The 23,969-nt window shown below is 43.5% G+C and overlaps 1 protein-coding gene across 1 annotated transcript; it reads left to right on the forward strand.

Annotated features, from left to right (window-relative positions):
- The first annotated feature begins 4,788 nt into the window (after positions 1–4,788).
- On the forward strand, positions 4,789–23,554 carry LOC144496013 (chymotrypsin-like elastase family member 2A). The gene is made up of 8 exons (XM_078216974.1): positions 4,789–4,795; positions 5,207–5,283; positions 8,219–8,328; positions 11,867–11,992; positions 16,626–16,762; positions 18,862–19,007; positions 21,651–21,800; positions 23,528–23,554. Exons 1-8 carry the CDS (start codon positions 4,789–4,791, stop codon positions 23,552–23,554), a joined length of 780 nt encoding a protein of 259 aa, XP_078073100.1.
- The last annotated feature ends 415 nt before the right edge of the window (positions 23,555–23,969 follow it).

Genomic DNA, 23,969 nt, shown 5'->3' on the forward strand with positions numbered 1-23,969 from the left:
ACTCCTGTGTGGTATTGAGGGAGTGCTACACTGTTTGAGGTGTTGTCTTTCAGATGGTACACTAAACAGGGGGCCTGTCTGCTTTCTCAGGTGACGTAATAGATCACATGCACTATTTGAAGAAAAGTGGGAGAGTAGCAGATGCACAGGAACACTACCGCCTTCAAGTTACCCTCCAAGTCACACACTATTCTGATGTGGAACTATATAGCTGTTCCTCCATTGTCATTGAGTCAAAATCCTGGAACTCCCTCCAAATCAGCATTGTGTATGTACCTACATGGACTACAGTATTTAAAGGAGGTAACTCACCTCCACCTTCTCAAGGGCAATTAGAGATTGGAAATAAATGTTGGCTGTAATTCTATAAACAAATAAAAAAAAGGTTGCTAGCCCATGCCTCCTTTTAAAAAGAAAAAAAGTATGACTTGTATTTAATGCGCCTTTCATTACCACTGGACCTTCCAAAGGGCCTTACACCCAATTAGGTTATTCTTTAGTCACTGATGTAATGTAGCTAATGTGACAACCAATTTGCACACAGCAATGTCACAATGGCCAGATAATCTGTTTTTATTATATTTATTGAGGGTTTGAGCAGGGCACCGGCAATAACTCTCCTGATCTTTTTCAAAACACTGGTCCATAAGCTTATTAATGTCTGCTTAGGAGCAGATAGTGGCTGGGATTTTCCGGCCGTGCTCACCCCGAAACCGGAAAATCCCATCTGAGGTCAACGGACCTTTCCATGATCCGCCCCTCACCCGCTACGATTCCCATGGCAGGCGGAATGGGAAAGTTCACCCCAGTGTCTTGGTTTAGCACCTCATCCAAAAGGCAACCCCTCTGATAGTGTGGCAATCTCTCAGTACTGCACGGGGGTGTCAGCCTGAATTTCAGTGCTCAAGTATTGGAATGGGAGCTGAAACCAATTGACTTGGAGGTAAGTGTGCTATTAACTGAGCCATGGCATGCTGATTCATAACTTTGAAAGAAAGAATTTGCTCAGATCCTTACACAAGCACAGAATGTCCCAAAGTATTTTACAGTCAAGTCACCGCACCAGTGAAGGAAATGCAACAGCGCATTTGCATACAAAGAAAGCTCATGATTAACAAATGCATCTGACTGGATAATCGTTTAGTGTGGCAAGTTGAAGAATAAGCATTGGCCGGGAGAGTAGAGGAAACTTACCTGTATTTCAAATAATATGCAATGATTTCTATCCCTTAGTACTAGCAATCAGAGCTGAAACTGCTACCACTGAGCAAATGCTTACTCCTGGTCAGGCATTTTGGTTTTTAAGGCTCCATCTTGACATTACTAGGTAAATAATAGGCTGCCGCATTGCTTTTTTAAAATTCATTCATGGAACATGGGCGTCACTGGCTGGCCAGCATTAATTGCCTACCCACAGTTGCCCTAGGGCAGTTGAGAGTCAACCACATTGCTGTGGACTCACATGTAGGCCAGACCAGGTAGAGACGGCAGATTTCCTCCCTAAAGGACATTAGTAAACCAGATGGGTTTTTCTGACAATCGACAATGGTTTTCATGGCCATCAGTAGATCCTTAAATCCAGATATTTTTATTGAATTCAAATTCCACCCTCTTCTGTGGCAGGATTCAAACCCATATCTCCAGAACACTGGCTGAGTTTCTGGATTCAGAGTCGAGCGATAATACTGCTAGGCCAGTACTAGGCCATTGGCCTAGGATGAGAGTTTAAACTGAGGTTCCGTCTGTCTGATGAGATGTAAAAGCTGGGAAGTTGGTATAGATGGTATTCAGGAAGAATGAGAACAAATGGGCTGAATGGCCTGGTTCATCCAAACTGATTCTGTGATATTGATAGATGGCCATTAATTGAAGCCGTTATTCACCAGGAACCTGCAGCACAGGGGGAGAAACTGGAAACAGAACAATAATAACTAATTATTGATTAACTCATGTTAGAGATATACCAGAATCTTCCTGGCCTTAAGTGTTGCTGAGTGGCCTTGCATTAATCCCAGGTGTCATTTTCCCTACTACACAAGGAGAGGGAGACATGTGAGCTGGACACGAGTAACCTGGAATAGTTTCAAATACTAATTGGGAATGTACCAAAATGAATTGGGACAAAGATTGTTACAAAAGGAATATCAGAGGCTTGAGAATCTGTTCTTAGCACATCTGAATTAGCTCACAGGGAATCCTGTGCTGTATTTTCACAAAGTCAGGTCGATTCCAGAGCTCTTTAAAAGAGGTGGGCTGGACCCAGATGAGGACTTTTCATTCCCACTTTACTGATACCAGTTTTGTATTTCTATAAGGGGCGGCACGGTAGCACGGTGGTTAGCACTGCTGCTTCACAGCTCCAGGGACCTGGGTTCGATTCCCAGCTTGGGTCACTGTCTGTGTGGAGTTTGCACATTCTCCTCGTGTCTGCGTGGGTTTCCCCCGGGTGCTCCGGTTTCCTCCCACAGTCCAAAGATGTGCGGGTTAGGTTGATTGGCCATGCCAAAATTGCCCCTTAGTGTCCTGGGATCCGTAGATTAGAGGGATTAGTGGGTAAAATATGTAGGGATATGGGGGTAGGGCCTGGGTGGGTTTGTGGTCGGTGCAGACTCGATGGGCCGAATGGCCTCTTTCTGTACTGTAGGGTTTCTATGATGATATTTTTTTAAACTGAATTCAAATTTTCAAATTGCCACAGTGGGATTTGAACACATGGTGGAAATAACTTTGTCTTTAGAAAACAGTGTGAAATACATGGTAATGGCTCATTAAGCACCGCTTCAGATTTACGCTTGCACTAATGCCAATAGAAACCAAAATCAGGTGAGGCATTTAATGGGTGGCTGTAGTGACATTGCAAATAATTTTGAATGACAGTCTAGGGTCTAAATTATCCTTATGTGCCCTAGTTCAGACCTTTGGACAGTTTAACCATTTACAAAACCACTACACTGTGGTATTGGCGTCAGGCATTGAGTTCATGCATACCTTGGTTCAAGGCATTTGGCCTCTACATTTTCTCCCACACAAATTAAATACTTGGTTGTTTTGTACTTACCCCAATTCCATGGAAGCTCAGCCTTCAGAACAAAAGTTGTGGACCAGTGTCGCTTTCAGGCTTAAAGCATCACAACACCATGGCGCAAAAGTTTATGCTTATTATATTATTGCTTTCAAAGTTGATGTGCTTTAAACTCTGGGGAAATGCATCACACAGTGTGGTACTGTGCCACATAAATCAGAAAGGGATCAGGCCTGACTGTAGGCCAGTACTATGTTAAATTATCTCAGGTGGGAGAGGTAGGAGCATTACATCCAGCAGGGAGTAGACCATGGTTCCTGATTATTGTGTAGTGATCCAGTGATTCTCTGCGGGAAAACATGCGTCGTGGACAGTGACTGAGGACATGCTCGAGTTCACTCTGATGATCCCCCTTGGGGGAGATGGTGACGCTGTGGTAATTTCACCAGTAATCCAGAGACCCAGCTAATGCTCTGGGGACATGCGTTCATATCCCACCATGGCATCCGGTGCAATTTGAATTCAATCAATAAATCTGGAATTGAAAACTAGGCTGGGGATTTCCAGCCCCACTGTGGTGGCTTTCCCCACGGCAGATAAGGCGAACCATTCAAATCTCCGTTGACTTTGGCGGGACTTGAAGATGTCACCATAAGACCTCTTTCATGGCTATGAACCTATCATTGTCATAAAAAACCATCTAAGGTCCTTTGGGGAAGGAAATTTGCCATCCTTACCTGGTCTGGTAAGAGCTCATCTGCCCTCTAAAGTAAAAGTTTATTTATTAGTCACAAGTAAGGCTTATATTAACACTGCAATGAAGTTACTATGAAATTCCCCTAATCGCCACAGTCTGGGTCAATGCACCGAACCAGCACATCTTTCAGAGTGTGGGAGGAAACCAGAGCACCCGCAGAAAACCCACACAGACATGGGGAGAACGGAAACTCCACACAGACAGTGATCCAAGCCGGGAATCGAACCTGGGCCCCCTGGCACTGTGAGGCAGCAGTGCTAACCACTGTGCCACTGTGCCACACATGTAAGTCACTTGGCTCAAGGAAAATTAGGGATGAGCAACAAATGCTGGCCTTGATAGTGGCGCCCATATTGGATGAAAAAATAAGAAAAACACCCAATTTCGGGGCTTTTTCATAAAAATGGACACTGATTGAAAGTACACGAGGGTTGTTGACATCTATATAAGGACATGGCATTGTGAGTCAGTGACTTCTAGGGATAAAAGTTAGGAACGGATTTAAAATTTTAGATATGTTATATCTTCACTTTGAAATGTAAGGGCGAGATTTGCTGGTGGGATCACCCACAGCAGAAATGGCGAAGTAGAGAAAAAGGGAATGAATTTGATGTTGGAGAGTGGAAGAAGACAGTTGATTGCGGGTGTAAAGTAGGCTGCCGATTTGCTACCACCTTAGACACCCAAAATGTCTACAATTTTTTCTCACAACAAATCACTTGTCCCACATGCAGTTTAGAATAATATCCAGAATAATATCCAGATCAATGTATATTAGTGATAGCAAGTGCTAGGGAGTGAGCCTTGAATGATCATATTAAGGACATTACTTGCATTGATTTCTACTTCAGTAGCAGTTTTCTTTCGGTGTTGCTGATGCCCTTTGGATCTCAGGTGTCTAGCTTTGTGAGCAGGGTTAAGTTGGTGTCTGCCTGTCCGTCGCATGCAGTAACATGGTGGAATGGGATGTTGCAGTGTTGCGGGTGAACGGTCAGCAATCCTGTGGACCATGACGGGCAAGTCATTTATCACATTGATGATTTCCAATTGGCCTGGTCAGTTTCACAAACAATTTGGCACACAGTCTCCTGATAAAATATTGCTCTTTGAATGGTTGTTATCGTGTTTATTGGAACAGAGTTTATCTTGCGAGGCATGCCAAAATGTATATATACTTTTGAGATTTTGCTTGACAGCTGAGTTCATTTAGGATTTCAGCATGTTGCAGTACCTGCTCTTGACTCTCTGCCTCGGTAAGGATTGACCATGACTCCAAATTCTTTGCTTCTGCTCATCAGCCAGCTTAGCATGCATTGATTGAAATATATTAAAAGAAATGGCTAGTCTTAAAGCAATCTTTTATCTTGTGCATTGAATGTTAATGAATTTCTGTTTCGTTTCTTGTGTTTTTCTTCTCGATGGGATAGGGGCTGTCGCTGCAAGTCCATTCTCAGGACGTGTTGTTGCTGGACAGGAAGCAAAGCCACACAGCTGGCCATGGCAGGTAAGAAGACCTCACTAGCCGCACATTTCCAGCAAGTCAGAATGCAGCAGTTCTGAAGTTTGAGATTATAAAATATGCAGGGATTGCTATTCATTGTGATATATTATAGATATTATACTGCTGCCTCACAGTGCCAGGGACCTGGGGTCGATTCCCAGCTTGGGTCACTGTCTATGTGGAGTTTGCCCATGTCTGCGTGGGTTTCCTCCAGGTGCTCCGGTTTCCTCCCACATTCATGCTGGTTAGGTGCATTGACCTGAACAGGCGCCGGAGTATGGCAACAAGGGGAAGTTCATAGTAACTTCATTGCAATGTTAATGTAAGCCTTACTTGTGACTAATAAATAAACTTAAAACTTATTGCTAGAATATTAATCCAGAAACTCAGCTCATGTTCTGGGGACTCGGGTTCGAATCCTGCCAATAAAATTCGATAAAAAATATCTGGAATTAAGAATCTACTGACGTCGTTGAGGGAAGAAAATCTGCTGTCCTTACCCGGTCTGGCCTCCATGCGACTCCAGAGACACAACAATGTGGTTGACTCTCAACTGCCCCCAAAGGCAACTAGGAATGGGCAATAAATGCTGGCCAGCCAGCAATGCCCATGTCCCACGAAGAATGAAAAAAAAGATAGATTAAGATAGGGATTATAGATATGTTAGGTGTGTGGGGATAAATTTGGCAGATGGAGCATAATGTGGGAAAATGTGAGGTTTCCCACTTTGGCAGTACGAATAGAAGAGCAGAATATTATTTAATTTGAGAAAGACTGCAGAAATTTGTGGTATAAAGGGACCTGGGTATGCTGGTATATGAGTCACAAAAAGCCTGTAAGCAGTTACGGCAAGTGATTAGGAAGACAAATGGAATGTTGGCATTTATTGCCAGAAGAATGGAACATAAAAGTAGGGAAGCAGGGCCTCAGTGCGACCACATCTGGAGTACTGCGGACAGTTTATCTCCCCTTACTTAAGGAAGGACAAAGATGCATTGGAAGCAATTCACCCAACTGATTCTTGGGATGAAAGGCTATCTGATGAGGAAAAGTTGAACAGGTTAGGTCTATTCATCAGTTTGGAAAAATGAGACATAATCAATCATACTGAAATATATACAAGTCTGAGAGCACTTGACAGAGTGGATACTGAGAGGATGTTGCCCCTTGGGAAGGAGTCTAGAACTAGCAGGCACAGTTTCAAAATAAGGGTATGTTGAGTTGAGGAGGAATTCTTTCTCTCAGAGGTTTGTTGCAGTTTGGAATTCTCTTCTCCAGAGGGTAGTAAAGATTGAGTAATTGAACATATTCAAGGCTAAGACAGATTTTTGACTGGGAGTCAAGGGTGATGGAGGTGGGGGGATGGGGTTAAGGTGACAATCAGATCAGTCATAATCTTACTGAATGGCAGTCAAGGCTCAAAGGACCATATATCTTACTCCTGTTCCTACATCTGATGATCTTATATTATGTATTTGTAATTTGCTATGAAATATATTCTGCCATTCGCCATAATATATATTGGTCTGTGTTGGTTGTAGGACACCAAATGCAAAGTTCAGGTATAAATGCACTGAACATATGCATGTAGGCTCGAGTAAGTTGTGCTTAAACAGCCTAACCAGAGATCTTTAAAGGAAGGCTGTGCAATAAAGGTCCTGGAAATTTTCGGTTTTTAGCTTATTAGATTAAGCAGAACCAAAAAAACAACTTGCAGTTCACTGCCAATGTATTCAATTTAGCTGCGGAGATACCCTCTCTCTCCATGTCCCTCCTTCGAGTTCTAACTTGCCATCTGGTTCAGAGTAGGAGCCATCCCACCTGCTCTACAATCAGGGTCATGGGGCACTGGTTTGCACCTGCAGATCACCAGCAACACTTGGCTGAAGCCTTAAGCTGAATCCGGCTCAGTTCTGAAGAAAGATAATTGATCTGAAATATTGAGCTGGATTTCCCCTGCACCAGGAAAGTAGGAGGAAGCTACGTCAGAACAGCTCCCCCCTCCAGGAGATTTTTCCAGAGCTGGAGCTGGGAATCGAATCAGCTGCTCACTCCACGCAGGCAAGCCACAAATTAGTCAAAGTAAGGACAAAATGCCGCGGATGCTGGAAATCTGAAATAAAGAGAAAATGCTGGAATCACTCAGCTGGTCAGGCAGTATTGGTGGAGAAAGAAGCAGCATTAACATTTCAGCGTGATGACCTTGCTCCAGAACTAGTCAGAAAGGTCATTAACTGAAATGTTAACTCTCTTTCTCCCTCCATAGATACCAACAGATCTGTTGAATATTTCCAACATTTTCTGTTTCTATTTTAGAATTTCCTTTTTTCAGTTTCCCATATCCACTTTTGTTTTGCTTTTTTTTTGTTTCGTTATGATGGCCAACACTATTGCATCGAATGCCATTTCTATACTTCACAGCAGCCATCCTTCTAAAGTAAAGTTTATTTATTAGTCACAAGTAGGTTTACATTAACACTGCAATGAAGTTACTGTGAAAATCCCCTAGTTGCCACACTCCAGCGCCTGCTCGGATACACTGAGGGAGAATTTAGCATGGCCAATACACCTAACCAGCACATCTTTCAGACTGTGGGAGGAAACCGAAGCACCCGGAGGAAACCCACGCAGACAGAGAGAGGACGTGCAGATTCCGTACACACAGTGACCCAAGCCGGGAATTGAACCCGGGTGCTGTGAGGCAGCAGTGCTAACCACTGTGCCACCGTGCCGCCCTAAGTCTCGGGCCTCACGTTATGGGGGTACATTTCTGATGCTTATTGAGGGCGCATGCACTTCTGCCCTCCCATATTGGATGTTCAAAGGATTTTTCACACTGATAAATGGGAAAGGTGGCATCAGTTTTTCGAACCTTTGAGTCGATTTTGCACCTGTAAAAATAATAATATAATGTGTGTGGTTTTATTTTGGCTCTTAGGCTTCTTTGCAGTTTGCTTATGACTTCGACCCTGATTTCTTCCAACATATGTGTGGTGGATCCCTAATTTCTTCAAATTGGGTCATGACTGCTGCTCATTGCATCGTTTCGTAAGTGAATTGATTAGGGACAGGTGCTTTGCATAAGCACACTTATACTGAGAGCACTTTCTTACAGTTTTATAAAATTGAATTATAACCAATATGACACATTAGATATACATAGGAACATATGAATCACTAGACAAATATCAGCCAAGCTCCATCAAAATTGTCCTCTATTACTCTAGTGGTTGCATGAAACAAGGATAATGAAACAGTTGACCCCCCCATGACACAAAAAAAACCAAGTGATGAAAAGCTGTGGAACCATCGATCCAAAGTCAGTTCCCTCTCAGGATCGCTACATTTTTGAATGGTCCTATTATATACTAAGCTGATCTTTCTCTTCACCCTCCCTGTAGCTGCAACATTATATCCTGCACCCAATCCTTTTCCTTTTCCCCTATGAACGGGATGTTTTGCTTATATAACGCACAAGAAACAATACTTTTCACTGTATCCCAGTACGAGAGCGGCATAGTGACACAGTGGTTAGCACTGCTGACTCACAGCGCCAGGGCCCTGGGTTCGAATCCCGGCTTGGGTCACTGTCTGTGTGGAGTTTGCACATTCTCCCTGTGTCTGCGTGGGTTTCCTTTGGGTGCTCTGGTTTCCTCCCACAGTCCAAACATGTGCGGGTTAGGTGGATTGGCTATGCTAAATTGCCCCTTAGTGTCAGGGGGGGGCTAGCTAGGGATAATGCATGGGGTTATGGGGATAGGGCCTGGGTGGGATTGTGGTCGGTGCAGACTCGATGGGCCTAATGGCCTCCTTCTGCACTGTAGGATTCTATGATGTGACAATCAATCAAGTCATCATGTCATGTTTCAAACTACTCATAAATATTTTCACAAAATGTTATTTTCTGAAATAAATCTAACTAATTTGCATTTTAACCAATATTCCCTGTTTCCACCGTCTCCCTCCGCCAGTGAGTTAGTTCAATAGGTTGCCCACTCACTCATTGAAACAGTTGGTTCTGAACTTTGTCTCCTTTGAGCACATGCTGTACTACTGTTCTTATCAAGGTGAAATAACTTGCCATGGATTACATTATAACGCACTAGTGGTGTGCCGCAGGGATCGGTGTTGGGTCCATTGTTGTTTGTCATCTATATCAATGATCTGGATGATAATGTGGTAAATTGGATCAGCAAATTTGCTGATGATACAAAGATTGGAGGTATAGTGGACAGTGAGGAAGGTTTTCAAAGCTTGCAGAAGGATTTGGACCAACTAGAAAAATGGGCTGAAAAAAAATGGCAAATGGAATTTAACGCAGACAAGTGTGAGATATTGCACTTTGGAAGGACAAACCAAAGTAGAACGTACAGGGTAAATGGGAGGACTCTGAAGAGTGCAGTTGAACAGAGGGATCTGGGAATACAGGTACAGAATTCCCTAAAACTGACGTCACAGGTGGATAGGGTCGTAAAGAGTGCCTTTGGTACATTGGCCTTTATATATCGGAGTATCGAGTATAAAAGTTGGAGTGTTATGGTAAGGTTATACAAGGCATTGGTGAGGCCGAATTTGGAGTATTGTGTACAGTTTTGGTCACCGAGTTACAGGAAGGATGTAAATAAGGTTGAAAGCGTGCAGAGAAGGTTCACAAGGATGTTGCTGGGACTTGAGAAGCTGAGTTACAGAGAGACATTGAATAGGTTGGGACTTTATTCCCTGGAGCGTAGAAGAATGAGGGGAGATTTGATAGAGGTGTATAAGATTTTGATGGGTAGAGATAGAGTGAATGCAAGCAGGCTTTTTCCACTGAGGCTAGGGGAGAAAAAAACCAGAGGGCATGGGTTAAGGGTGAAAGGAGAAAAGTTTAAAGAGAATATTAGGGGGGGGGCTTCTTCACGCAGAGAGTGGTGGGAGTGTGGAATGAGCTGCCGGATAAAGTAGTAAATGCTTTTAACATTTAAGAAAAACTTGGACGGGTTCATGGATGAGAGGGGTGTGGAGGGATATGGTCCAAGTGCAGGTCAGTGGGACTAGGCAAAAAATGGTTCGGCACAGACAAGAAGGGCCAAAAGGCCTGTTTCTGAGCTGTAATTTTCTATGGTTCTATGGTTCTATCTATTATCTGGAATTGCCATTGTAAGATTGAGAATAATTTTTTATGTATTATACAGATATTTATCACACTCGCAGTTACATTTTTAGACCATGTTTTGGTCACAACCTACAAATGCTGGCAAGTTGTGCTGTTGGTATGGCTTCTCTGCCCTTTAAAGTCCCTTTCCACATATTTGTGCATGTAACAGCAGTCCCACTAGCAAGCGTCATTCTCCTCCAGCATTAGTGGGCTTCCTCTTCACCAACTAAACCAACAGGAGTTTATCCTGTCTCCCAAATAAACCTGCACTCAGCAAATTGCGTTGGGGTAAGAGGAGTGTTTGAGAAGTAAGTAGAAGTCCCACCTCCAGATTCCATCACAAAGAGTTGAGTGCCCCGCACATTCTTTTGCAATCCAGAGTGGATTTTTATTTCCTTCTGATGAGACGATAAACCCAAGACCTGGTCTGCCCTCCAAGGTGGACATAAAAAATCCTATAGAACTATTTAAAAGAAGAGGCAGGAAATTCTCCTGACTGTGCACCCAATCAATATCACTAAAATCTGGTCACTATCATATTATTGTTCGTGTTAGCTGTGTCTATACTCTGACTGCTGCTGCATTGGACTATTACTTAAATGGTAAAAAATTGCAGCATGCTGCTGTGCAGAGGGACCTGGGTGTCCTTGTGCAAGAATCACAAAGAGTTGGTTTGCAGGTGCAGCAGGTAATTAAGAAAGCAAATAGAATTTTGTCCTTCATTGCTAGAGGGATGGAGTTGAAAAACAGCAAGGTTATGTTGCAGCTGTATAAGGTGCTGGTGAGGCCACTGTACTGTGTACAGTTTTAGTCTCCTTACTTGAGAAAGGATATCCTGGCACTGGAGGGTACAGAAGATTCACTAGATTGATTCCGGAGTTGAGAGGGTTGACTTATGAGAAGAGACTGAGTAGACTGGGGCTATACTTGTTGGAATTCAGAAGAATGAGGGGAGATCTTATAGAAACATATCAGATTATGAAGAGAATAGATAAGATAGAAGCAGGGAAGTTGTTTCCACTGACAGGTGAAACTAGAACTAGGGAGCATGGCCTCAAAATAAGGGGAAGCAGATTTAGGACCGAGTTGAGGAGAAACTTCTTCACCCAAAGGGTTGTGAATCTGTGGAATTCCCTGCCCAGTGAAGCAGTTGAGACTACCTCATTGAATGTTTTTAAGGCAAGGATAGATAAATTTTTGAACAGTAAAGGAATTAAGGGCTACGGTGAGTGGGCAGGTAAGTGGAGCTGAGTCCACGAAAAGATCAGCCATGATCTTATTGAATGGCGGAACAGGCTCGAGGGGCCAGATGGCCCACTCCTGCTTCTAGTTCTTATGTTCTTATGTTCCTATGTTACAACAGTAACTATACTCTGAAAGTCCTTAATCAGCTGTAAAGTGCTTTGGAATGTCCCAAGGTTGTGAATTTTTCATTCTTTTTTCTTTCAGCGTCCCAGGAAGATTTGCTGTGGTTCTTGGAGAGCACAATCTGCAGGTGAAAGGCAATGAATATTTGAAACATGTTGGCTTGATCATCATTCATCCTAGATGGAATCCAGTTGCCCTTGAAAATGGGTAATTCAGACCTACATTTTAAAACTTACCAGTTTTATCCACACATAACTTATTTTAATTAATTTGCTCCAAAATAACTTTATTTTTAAAATCATTCTCCAGTGTAATGATGGTGATTGCTGATGACTTTTTCCCCTTTATTCCTAAAATTCTTGAAATGCACTATTGTATTGTCTCTTCCTCATTCCTGCATCTTCCTTGTGGTGAAATCAAGACTCATCTCTGTTCAAATTGCTCTTTCCCAGCATCTTCAAAAAGTGGACCACTTACCCCCTTCTCATTCTTTCCTCTTAAATTCTGCAGGCCTTGCATCCAACGCTTAGATTCATGAAATCCGTTGCTTAATGTCTTGGCTCAGTGGAGACCACTTTTGTTTCTGATCCAAAAGATTGTGGTACCAGCCCCACTTAAGCATGCACTTCAGGCTGATGCTTCAGTATAGTAGTAGAGAAATGCTGCCTTTTGAATGAGATATTAAATTCTGGCCAGAATCTTTTTGAGGCACCTTCCAGCTGGAGACCTGGCAAGACACCCACACTGTCTCTTTGCCGGAAGGCCCATTGAACCACATGTTAATCAGTCAGTGGTGAAGGCAGCCTTCCTCTAGAATCAGGTCCCTGGTGGTGAAAGTCTCGCCTAATAAGAGCTGCCAGCTGATCAGAGTCTGGCAACTCTTGTGCTTGGCAGCACCATGGCAGAGGCTGTGGTTGCTGCCAGAGGAACATCCCTGGAGTCCTAGGATTGTGGAGTGACCCATGACAAAGGTGAGTGATTTAAAAGATGGGGTGTTTGACACGGTGAGGGATGCGGGCAGATGGGTGGATTCAGAAGCAAGGGCAGGGTATGACTCTATATCCTTTTGAGAATATGGAGGCAAACATTGCTTTCAGTTTGGACTAAACAAATTTCTATACAAATTTGACATAACTTCTCTGCTTTTTAATTCTATTACACTTGCAATGAGCCCTCATACTTTGTTTGCTTTTCTCATGGTCTTTCTATCCACCAATTTTAGTGATTTGTATATCTGTACACCCTTTACTTCTCCACCCTTTTAGATATTTGTTTTACAAGGAACATGTCTTCCTGTATTGTGTCTCAGCCCTCCTCTGTGTTAACTTCAACCTCCCAATGTAGGGTTGTCCACAAATTTTTTAATTGCACTTCTTCTGTCCAAATACAAACCAGTTATGTAAATGCTGAACAACCATGGTCCCATTACACGCCCTTGTGGATCACCACTTCCCACCTTTGCCTGGTGCATAACTATCTTTAACCCCCTACTCTCTGCTTTCTCCTTAGTAGCTAACTTGCTATCCATTTTGTTCCTTGTCCCAGATTGTACATGCTTTCAACTTAGTCATGAATCTTCAATCAAAGGCCTTTTGAAACTCCAAATATATTGGGCAAAATCTTCCAATCTCTGGATCATCGATCATATGAGAAGATCTCGATACACTGACTCTGTGAGAATTTTCCAGGACAGGAAGTTTGAACTTCCGATGGCTAGTTCCTCTGCTCCCTAGGACCCTGTAAAAATGTCTCCAGCTCTGAGTTTGAGTCAGAGTATTCAGATAGTTCTGACTTATTTACTCGAATAGTTACCCAGGAAATGTTCAAGAGAAAAACCCCAGTCCACTCCTAGGTAACTGACACCCTCTCGCCCCCCACCCCCCACTACTTTCCCAGCACCCTCCGACTACTCCCTGACCCCAGACTACCCCCCTGACCCAACCTGACTAGCCCCCACCTCCTTAACCCCCGATCCTTTAACACTCTTCTCATCCACTGACGCCCACCCACCCCCCTCCGATCTGACCTGACAAGCCCCCACCACCCAACTACCCTCCGATCCCCCAACTCCTCTTGAAACCCTGACACTTCCAAAATGGCCTGATTACTCCTTTGACCCAGCTACCCACTCGTCCACATACCCACCTCATCCATCTGCCACACTACCTACCTGCTACCCTGCAACTCCACCAAATCTGTCTCGAAACTGTTCACCCATCAGATTATTCCAAACATCTATCACGGAGTAAAATGGTTAATCTTAAAATCTGTACTGTTTATATTGAAACTTTATTATTTGTTCTGGGAAGTGAATACACTGGCAAGGCAGTGCCCTGAAGGCATTAACAATTCTTTCACTGTCGCTGGGTCAAAATCCCAGAACTCCCTTATCAGCACTGTGGGTTTACCTATACCATATGGCCTACAAAGATTCAAGAAGGCAGCTCACCACCACCTTCTGAAGGGCAATGAGGAATGGGTAATAGATGTTGGCCCATCCAGTAACACCTACTTTCTGTGAAAGAAAATTGAAAAGTTAACTACAAAAGGTCACTGAGCAAGATAGGGGCTCATGGAGTTGGGGTAATGTATTAGCATGGATAGGGGATTGCTTAACAGACAGTAAGCAGAGAGTGGGCATAAAAGGGCCATTTTAAAATAGGTAGACTCTGACTAGTGGAGTGTCGCAAGGGTAAGTGCTGGGGCCTCAGCTATTTATAATCTATATTTGTGACAGAGAATAATGTATGTAAGTTTGCTGATGATACAAAGCTAGGTGGAAAGGTAAGCTGTGCGAAGGACTCCTAGAGGCTTGGAAGTGATATGGACAGGTCAAGAGAGTGGGCAAAAAGAAGGCAGATAGAGTATATTCTGGGGAAATGTGATGTTGCACATTCTGATGTGGTCACTGAATAGATGTTTGTTGTTTTCAAAACTAAACAACAACATGAGGGGATTTAATCTTTTTTGGGTCTGGAGTTTGTTTGGGTATGAATCATAGAATCCCTACAGTACAGAAGGAGGCCATTCAGCCCATCGAGTCTACATCGACTCTCTGAAAAAACATCCTACCTAGGCCCACCTCCAGACCTACCCCATAACCCCACGCATTTACCCCACTAATCCCCCTAAACCCCACTAATCCCCCTAACCTACACATCTTGGGATACTAAGGTGTGATTTAGCATGGCCAATCCACCTAACCTGCACATCTTTGGACTGTGGGAGGAAACCAGGGCACCTGACGGAAATCCACGCAGACACAGGGAGAACTTGCAAATTCCACAGAGTCACCCAAGCCCGGAATCGAACCAGGGTCTCTGACGCTGTGAGACAGCAGTGCTAACCACAATGCCGCTGTATCGTGAATGGTTGTATTTTTGAGTGACAGCACTATTACTTTGTTAGAGGTGTACTTTTTCCATATAATTTTGGAGGAAGAACACAAAGAGACAATATAAAATAAAAAGTACAATTCTAAAGGGGTGCAAGAGATGAGTGAACTGGGTGTTTAAGTCAATGAAGGTGGCAGGACAGATTAAAAGAATTTCAAACAGTTTAATGAAGCATCAGCATCCTGGGCTTTATTAATCGGGGCTTAGAGTATAAAAGCTAGAAAGCTACATCAAACCTGCATAGATCACTGGTTCAGCCTCAATTAGAGTATTGTGTCCAGTTCTGGGTGCCAGATTTTAAGAAGGATGTGAAGACATTGGACAGAATGCGAAAGAGATTCATGAGAATGGACCCAGGAATGAGGAATGTCAGTTATGTAGATAAATTGGCAAAGTTGGAACTGTTTTCCTTGGAGGATAAAAGGTTGAGAGGGGATTTGATAGAGGTATTCAAAATTATGGGTGTCTAGACAGAGCAGATAGCAAGAAACCTTTTCCATTGGTGGGAGGATTGAGAACAAGAGGGTTTAGATTTATAGTAATTAGCAAAACAAGCATTGGTGACATTTTTCCACAGAGTGTGGTTAAGATCTGGAATGCACTGCCTGAGAATGTGGTCCAGGCAGATTTAATTAAGGCCTTCAAGAGGGAATTGAATTATTATTTGTAAAGGAAGAATGTGCAGGGCTTCAGGGAGAAAGTGAGGAGTAGCATTAGGTGAATTAATCCTTTGGAAAAGCAGCAGAGACATGAGGGGCCAAATGGCTTCCTTTGTGCTGTAATTCTGTGATATCCATTTCAAAGATTTCCAATGGTCATTAGATTGCTCCTGAACTGTATATTTTGGTAAGTGGCTAGAAAGGATACAAGTATGAGGGGGTGTGGAGGGGTATCGGGGTATGATGGGGCATGGAGGGATATGGGAAATACAGGGGGATAGGAGATGTGTGGGGCAGACAGATGAGAATTAGAGACATAAAAACAATGTTGGAGAGCTGAGCTGATAACCCAGGAAACCAAGATGTTCATTCTAACCAACCAGCCTCAGCACCCAACACAGTCTCAGTAGTCGGGAAACACAAACCCTGCCCGCCCACTTTTCCCGGAGACGACAATATAGTGGGTATGGGCAGAGGTGATCGGGAAGTCTGGAAATAAAACTGGCCCATGTTTCCAGAGCCCCAATTCAAAACTCCAACCCTAAAACTCAGAAAGACTCCATTGGCTTCAAAGCTCCATTTAATTCCACCTAATCAGTCATGCTTTTCATTAGGACTAACTAAATAATACTCAACCAAAGAGAACTTTGACTCATTTTGTTTCCTCCCTCTTAGTCCAGGGATTCTGAGGTTAATTGCAGCTGTTCCTGAGGTCAGCTAACTCAAATGACTGGGGTCTTTTAAAAATCTGATCCATGCATTTCCCTTCTACCCTGTGATTTTTAGGAATGACATTGCCCTACTTCGACTGAAAGAACACGCTTATGCCACGCCTGATGTAGCGGTAGCAACCTTACCATCCTTCGATCAGATCCTACCCAACGGCTATCCATGTTACATCACTGGATGGGGATTAACGCAACGTAAGTCCACAACAAAGGCCCATTAATATAAGGGAGCCGCTAGCAGATCAAATAAAGAAGGTAGAAGTAATTACTTCAGATGAAGTTTTTTTTAAAGTTAAAGTTTATTTATTAGTGCCACAAGTAAGGCTCACATTAACACTGCAATGAAGTTACTGTGAAATTCCCTAGTCGCCACCTGTTCGGGTCAATGCACCTAACCAGCACACCTTTCAGACTGTGGGAGGAAACCAGAGCACCTGGAGGAAACCCAAACAGACTCGGGGAGAATGTGCAGACTCCACACAGACAGTGACCCAAGCCGGGAATCGAACCCGTGTCTGTGGCGCTGTGAGACAGCAGTGCTAACTACTGTGCCAAACAGTGTGAACGTGAAAGTCTATGCCACAGGAAATGTTTGCACAGAAAATACTGATGCATTTAAGGGGAGGCTTGAGGCGAAAGGAAATAGATGAATAAGGGAGGCAGAGGCCATTAGGCTGGGGTGAAGTTATTATGAAGAGAATAAACCAGCTTAGACCAGTTGAGCCAAATCTATTTCTACACTGCAGATTCTATGCAATGTCATGGAAAAGTTCTATTTATTCTGTATTACGCGGCTGAGCTCAGGGGTAGGTGGGGAGGTGATCGGGTGGGCACCTGCCTATTTTACATGTCACTCCCTACCCAAAACACGCTTGGCGGGGGCTTGTAAAATACAGTCTAATGTTTGTGGAATAGTAAACCTTGGCCCCATGCACTCAAAGATAGTGTGGGGTGTGCAGGCTGACAAAGAGTGACCTGTTTCAAGATGGCTCAGGAACATAAGAACATAAGAACTAGGAGCAGGAGTAGGCCATCTGGCCCCTCGAGCCTGCTCCGCAATTCAATAAGATTATGGTTGATCTTTTCGTGGACTCAGCTCCACTTACCTGCTCACTCACCATAACCTTTAATTCCTTTACTGTTCAAAAATCTATCTATCTTTGCCCTATAAACATTCAACGAGGTAGCCTCAACTGCTTCACTGGTCAAGGAATTCCACAGATTCATAATCCTTTGGGTGAAGAAGTTCCTCCTCAACTCAGTCCTAAATCTGCTCCCCCTTAGTTTGCGACTATGCCCCTAGTTCTAGTTTCACTCGTCAGTGGAAACAACCTCCCTGATTCTATCTTATCAATTGCCTTCATTATTCTACAAGATTACCCCCTCATTCTTCTAAATTCCAATGCGTATAGTCCCAGTCTACTCAGTCTCTCCTCATAAGCCAACCCTCTCAGCTCCGGAATCAACCTAGGGACTGAGTGAGAGAGCGCACAGAATCTCCAGTTTGGAGGAGGCCCAGCGAAAGAGGGATGTCCTTTGTTCACAGTGGGTGGACAAGTCCCTTTTGATCTCCTGTCACTCTGTCTTATCGCAGCTGGAGCTTCAGGTCCTTTCTAAAGATGGCAGCTTCCATTAAATATGAGTTAAATGCCATTTCAGTTGAGGACTCCACCTTGATCACCTCAAAGGTGCTTTAGTGACTAAAGTCAGAGAAAACCTCACTCCTGATTTAAGTAAAATTAAAGGGTTGTAATCTGTGGAATTCGCTATCCCAAAGTACGGTGGATGCTGGGACAGTTTAAGGAGGTGTTAGACAGATTTTTAATTGGTAATGGGTTGAAGGGTCATGGGGAGAAGTCAGGAAGATGGGGATGAGAAGCATATCAGCCATGATCGAATGGCGCAGTGAACTCGATGGGCCAAATGGTCCAATTTTGCTCCTGTATCTTATGAACTTATGAACTAAAGTGAATTTGCAGCACAGACATTTTACCACCAGATGTCACTATATTCTTCATTATATCTAAAGTATGCCTGAGACATTTCAGGGCACATTAAGATGGTAGTGCATTAGGACAGCAGACATTAACTCAGGTTTACCAGTGAGCATGTGCCATTCTACAACATAATGGCTCAAAAGAAAAAAGGAATCATGGCACAAGTAATACTCAGCTTCGCCACTGGACCACAAAACTGGATTTGTTGGTCTGATGGGAACATCAGGGACATACAATTTGAAAAACAGTCAAAACAATTTGTTAAATAATCCAAATATATTCTGTTGGCTCTTTCAGCTTTTGGTGTTCCTTCTCCCACTCTGCAACAAGCTCTGCTTCCCGTGGTGGACTACGCTACGTGTACATCGCCATACTGGTGGTCAGGCATGGTCACCGAAAACATGGTGTGTGCTGGAGGTGATGGTGTGATAGGTGGATGTCAGGTAATGGTCTCCGTTAATCTATATTGTCATCATGATGCAGTCTCTGTATTTATTCCACGTGAATAGGTGCAGTCTAGTGTGTCCTTGTGTCAGTATGGCAAGGGTTTGCACTGTAGATTGATAGGACACATTTCTGTGTCCACAATTATCCATTTGTTTGATTAGCCCATTGCATTTGGACTGCGTTGTCCAAAGGCTCGGCAGGTTGGTTTAGGAAGGTCTGGTTTTACACAATGGTGGAACGTACTTAAGTGTCCATATGATTTACCCATCTCACCCAAGAGAAATTGTCTACGGGAGGGGAAAAACAACTAAACTCTAAAAGGGGAAGGTTTCCATTCAGCAGTGGTGGAAGAAGGATGGTAGTGTATTTGATGAACAGGAAACTCAGGACAGAAGTTGACCCAGAGGATGAACCATTGCCACTCTTATTTCACCACTGCCAGAGGTGAAAATGTACCCCAATGCGTTTTCCCAGAGGAAGAAGAAGAATAATAGAAGAGTGTTTTGGCCTCAAACAATGTCACTGAAATGGGTTATCTGATCATTACTGTTTGTTCATTATTCCCATGCCCACGTGGCCTGCTGCATTTTCTACAATAAGACAGTGAATGCACTATAAACGGGATTATTTGGCTGTGAGGCATTTTGCAGAGGTCATGAAAGTTCGCCTTCTTCATAAACTATTTGTTCAGCTTTTAACAGTCAGTTTGAATGTGGTCTGAGTGGGCCATCTGTCTGGCCTGCCTCATTGGGAAACAGCCTGCATTCAATTTAAATAAGAAGGATGCACGCTGTCAATGGGGCTTCAACGTAGGATGATAGGAGACAAGTTTACATCGACTCAACACCCACAGAAAGGCAAGGTACCCTGTGCAAAAGTCAAATCAAAACCAGCCACTCTCCAGGAAGCTGATCACAAACACACTGCAGCACTGGCAGAGGAACTCACTCTCCAGGCTATCCTCTCAGCTAGGGAAGAGATAACAGCAAAAGAATAACAAAAGAATTCATCAAAATGATTAAAATTTCAAGAAATAAAGAAGTGCTCTGTACTGAGACCTCTGCTGTTTGTGATATATATAAATGATTTGGAGGAAGATGTAGCTGGTGTGATCAGTAAGTTTGCGGATGACACAAAGATTGCTGGAGTTGCGGATAGTGATGAACATTGTCAGAGAATACAGCGGGATATAGATAGGCTGGAACATTGGGCGGAGAAGTGGCAGATGGAATTTAATCCAGATAAATGCGAAGTGATGCATTTTGGTAGATCTAATGTAAGGGGGAGCTATACAATAAATGGCAGAACCATCAGGAGTATAGACACACACAGGGACCTGGGTGTACAAGTCCACAGATCCTTAAAGGTGGCAGCACAGGTGGAGAGGGTGGTCAAGAAGGCATATGGCATGCTTGTCTTTATTGGACGGGGCATAGAATATAAAAGTTGGCATATGATGTTGCAGCTGTATAGAACGTTGGTTAGGCCATATTTGGAATACTGCGTCCAGTTCTGGTCGCCACACTACCAGAAGGACGTGGAGGCTTTGGAGAGAGTACAGAAAAGGTTTACCAGGATGTTGCCTGGTATGGAGGGTCTTAGCTATGAGGAGAGATTGGGTAAACTGGGGTTGTTCTCCCTGGAAAGACGGAGGATGAGGGGCGACCTAATAGAGGTGTATAAAATTATGAAGGGCATAGGTAGGGTGAACAGTGGGAAGCTTTTTCCCAGGTCGGAGGTGACGAACACAAGGGGTCATGGGTTCAAGGTGAGGGGGGCAAGGTTCAACACAGATGTCAGGGGGATGTACATCCACATCGGATATATTTTACACAGAGGGTGGTGGGTGCCTGGAATGCACTGCCAAGCAAGGTGATTGAAGCGGACACGCTGGGATCGTTTAAGACTTATCTAGATAGCCACATGAACAGACTGGGAATAGAGGGATACAAACGAATGGTCTAGTTGGGCACATGAGCTGCGCAGGCTTGGAGGGCCGAAGGGCCTGTTCCTGTGCTGTATTGTTCTTTGTTCTAAGTGCAATATAGATGCAATTTGTTAGAGTTCTTGATGTCACAGTGTTAATGTCAGATATAAAATATGGAGTGGATTGATGCACTATAACTACCCCCCCCCCACCAAAAAAAAACACATCATTTGCTCCATCATGAAATTTCCTTAATCTTTTGAGAGACGTAAATAGAAGGCCCACCCCACAGCCCATATATTCAACCTCGGAAATCAGTGATAAAATACTTCAAGCATTGTTCCATATAAATTAGCTTTGCCAAACATAATTCCAGAAGGGACTGGTTGCCTCCCTAATTATTGCAATGAATCAACTTATTGCTTCAGAAAGTAGATAGATGAAAATCTGACTGGGAGGCTATAGGGATTTATATGGACGGAGAAGCCCAAACATTCCATACGGCACAAAGGTTACCAGAATGTTATCTGCAGGGCGGCAACAAGGCTGAATTTTGGAGTCATGAGGACATATGAGCATCCTGGGTATTTTCTTAACTGCCTTTATGGTTCCTTATAAATTTTCCTCAGGAAGTTAGAGAGAAGAATAGAGCTGACATTGAAGGAGTGAATCAAATGGCCTCATCTCAGTCTATACACTTTCTTGTTCACAGGGAGATTCTGGTGGCCCCCTGAACTGTAAGGATAATTCTGGAATGTGGGTCGTCCATGGTATTGTAAGCTTTGGACCAGTTTCCTGTGTTATAGAGAAAAACCCGACAGTTTTTACCCGGGTGTCAGCATATACCGACTGGATTTATCAGGTAGGCTCTTCAATGTTATATTATGTGATTAAAGGTTACTGAATTAAAACGTTAACCCTGCTCCTCTCCCCAAAGATGCTGACTGATCCACTGGGTATTTTCAGCATTTGCTGCATATATTTCAGATTTTCAGCATCCATTTTGCTTCTTTGTTTTCATTACCTGTTCCTTTGTAGACCACAAACTGAAATGTCTTCTGATTCATAGAATCATAGAATCCCTACAGTACAGAAAAAGGCCATTCGGCCCATCGTGTCTGCACCGACCACAATCCCACCCAGGCCTTATTCCCGCAATCCCACACATTTTACCTTGCTAATCCCCCTGTCCTCCTGACACGAACAGACAATCTAGCTAATCAACCTAACCTGCAAGTCTTTCGGACTGTGGGAGGAAACCCGAGCACCCAGAGGAAACCCACACAGACACGGGGAGAATGTGCAAACTCCACACAGACAGTGACCCGAAGCCGGAATTGAACCTGGGACCCTGGCACTGTGAGGCAGCAAAGCTAACCACTGTGCCACCATGCCGCGATTCAAGAACTAAAAATTACTTAAGCTTCTATTGAGCTTCGCATATAAAGGAAAACATCACAGAGCTCTTTACAAAGCAGAGCAGAATGGCCGTGAACAGGGACCAAATGAGGGAAAACATAAGGTTACACAGGAGAGAGGTCAATAAGATGGGTCATCGGTTAACTTTAGGAGGAATGGAGATGGTCAGGCAAAATGATTGTAGGACAGAATTCTAAAGGACAAATGGCCTACTCCTGCTCCCATTTCCGATGTTCATAAGCGTGATCACGGAAAGGTCTGTCTCCAGAATGAAACGGTGGAAACGTTAATGAAGTGATATAGAAGTGGATAGCACCTGGAGAGGCTGAAGAAGATCTGTCAGAAAAGTAGTGAAGAAAGCCTTGAAGGAATTTTGGAAAGGACTTTTTGTAATGAGTAACTGAAGAATCTACCCAGCAAGAAGATATTATAAGTTTGTTTTACTTAAATAAATGTTAGTGCTATATTGTATCAAATTCATAATAAGCTAGTCCAGATGGTTGGATCCTGAGTGTGCTCCTGTGAAGCACCTTGGAACCTTTTATTGCAAGTAAATGCGAATGCAAGTTGTTGTTGGTTTGAGGAGGCGTTGGCCTAGTGGTATATCGCTAGACTATTAATCCAGAAACTTGGCAAATGTTCGGAGGACCTGGGTTCGAATCCTGCCACGGTAGATGGTGGTATTTGAATTCAATAAAAAAAAATCTGGAATTAAAAGTCTAATGATGACCATGAAAGCATTGTCGATTGTCAGAAAAACCCATCTGGTTCACTAATGTCCTTGAGGGAAGGAAATCTGCTGTTCTTAGCTGGCCTGGCCTACATGTGACTCCAGAGCCACAGCAATGTGGTTGAGTCTCAAATGCCCCCACAGGCAACTAGGGATGGGCAATAAATGCTGGCCAGGCAGCAATGCCCATGTCCCATGAATGAATTTAAAAACTGTTATCACAGTTGAGTCAATTGTGTCCTCGTTAACCATCAATAGAGCTACTTTCTAAACAAAGATCATTTTAGCCCTGAATGAATTTTGCTTTTCTCTTCCTATCAGCCTTGGTAATTGTAGCATTTTGATTGCGATTCTGACGGAGAGCAGGTAACTCAGTACGGACCGGGAATACAATCAGGTAGTCGCAATAAGTAATTCTATATTTGTTCTCTTTTTTTTAGACCATGGAACAAAATAGTGGCATGTAAGATGATTCCGACATATTATCCATGGAGCGATGTCAAGAAGAAACACTTGCCTGCTGTTTTAACCTGAACCTGTCAATAAAAATAGGTTTGTCTGATTTCACCTGCACTCGCTTCAGTTTTTCTTTGCCACCATAGGACTAGCTTTCATGATAATAAACAAAGTTTGAAAACGTATAACATTCAGGATTCAGCAATGCTCTGTAGAGAAGCTAGTTTCTCACAAGTCCCCGGGACCTGATGAAATGTATCCCAGGACGTTGTGGGAGGCTAGGGAGGAAATTGCAGGTCCCCCAGCAGAGATATTTGAAATGCTGACAGCCACAGATGAGGTGCCTGAAGAGTGGAGGGTGGCAAATGTGCCTCTGTTTAAAAAGGGCTGCAGGGAAAAGCCTGGGAACTACTCAGGATCCAAAGT

The sequence above is a fragment of the Mustelus asterias genome, chromosome 7 (assembly GCF_964213995.1).
Source record: "Mustelus asterias chromosome 7, sMusAst1.hap1.1, whole genome shotgun sequence".
NCBI classification, from domain to species: Eukaryota; Metazoa; Chordata; class Chondrichthyes; order Carcharhiniformes; family Triakidae; genus Mustelus; species Mustelus asterias.

Coding starts and splice junctions, on each gene's coding strand:
- LOC144496013 (XM_078216974.1), top strand. Junction 5,284..8,218: donor CACACAGCTGGCCATGGCAG/GTAAGAAGACCT, acceptor TTTGGCTCTTAG/GCTTCTTTGCAGTTTGCTTA. Junction 21,801..23,527: donor ATACCGACTGGATTTATCAG/GTAGGCTCTTCA, acceptor TCTTTTTTTTAG/ACCATGGAACAAAATAGTGG.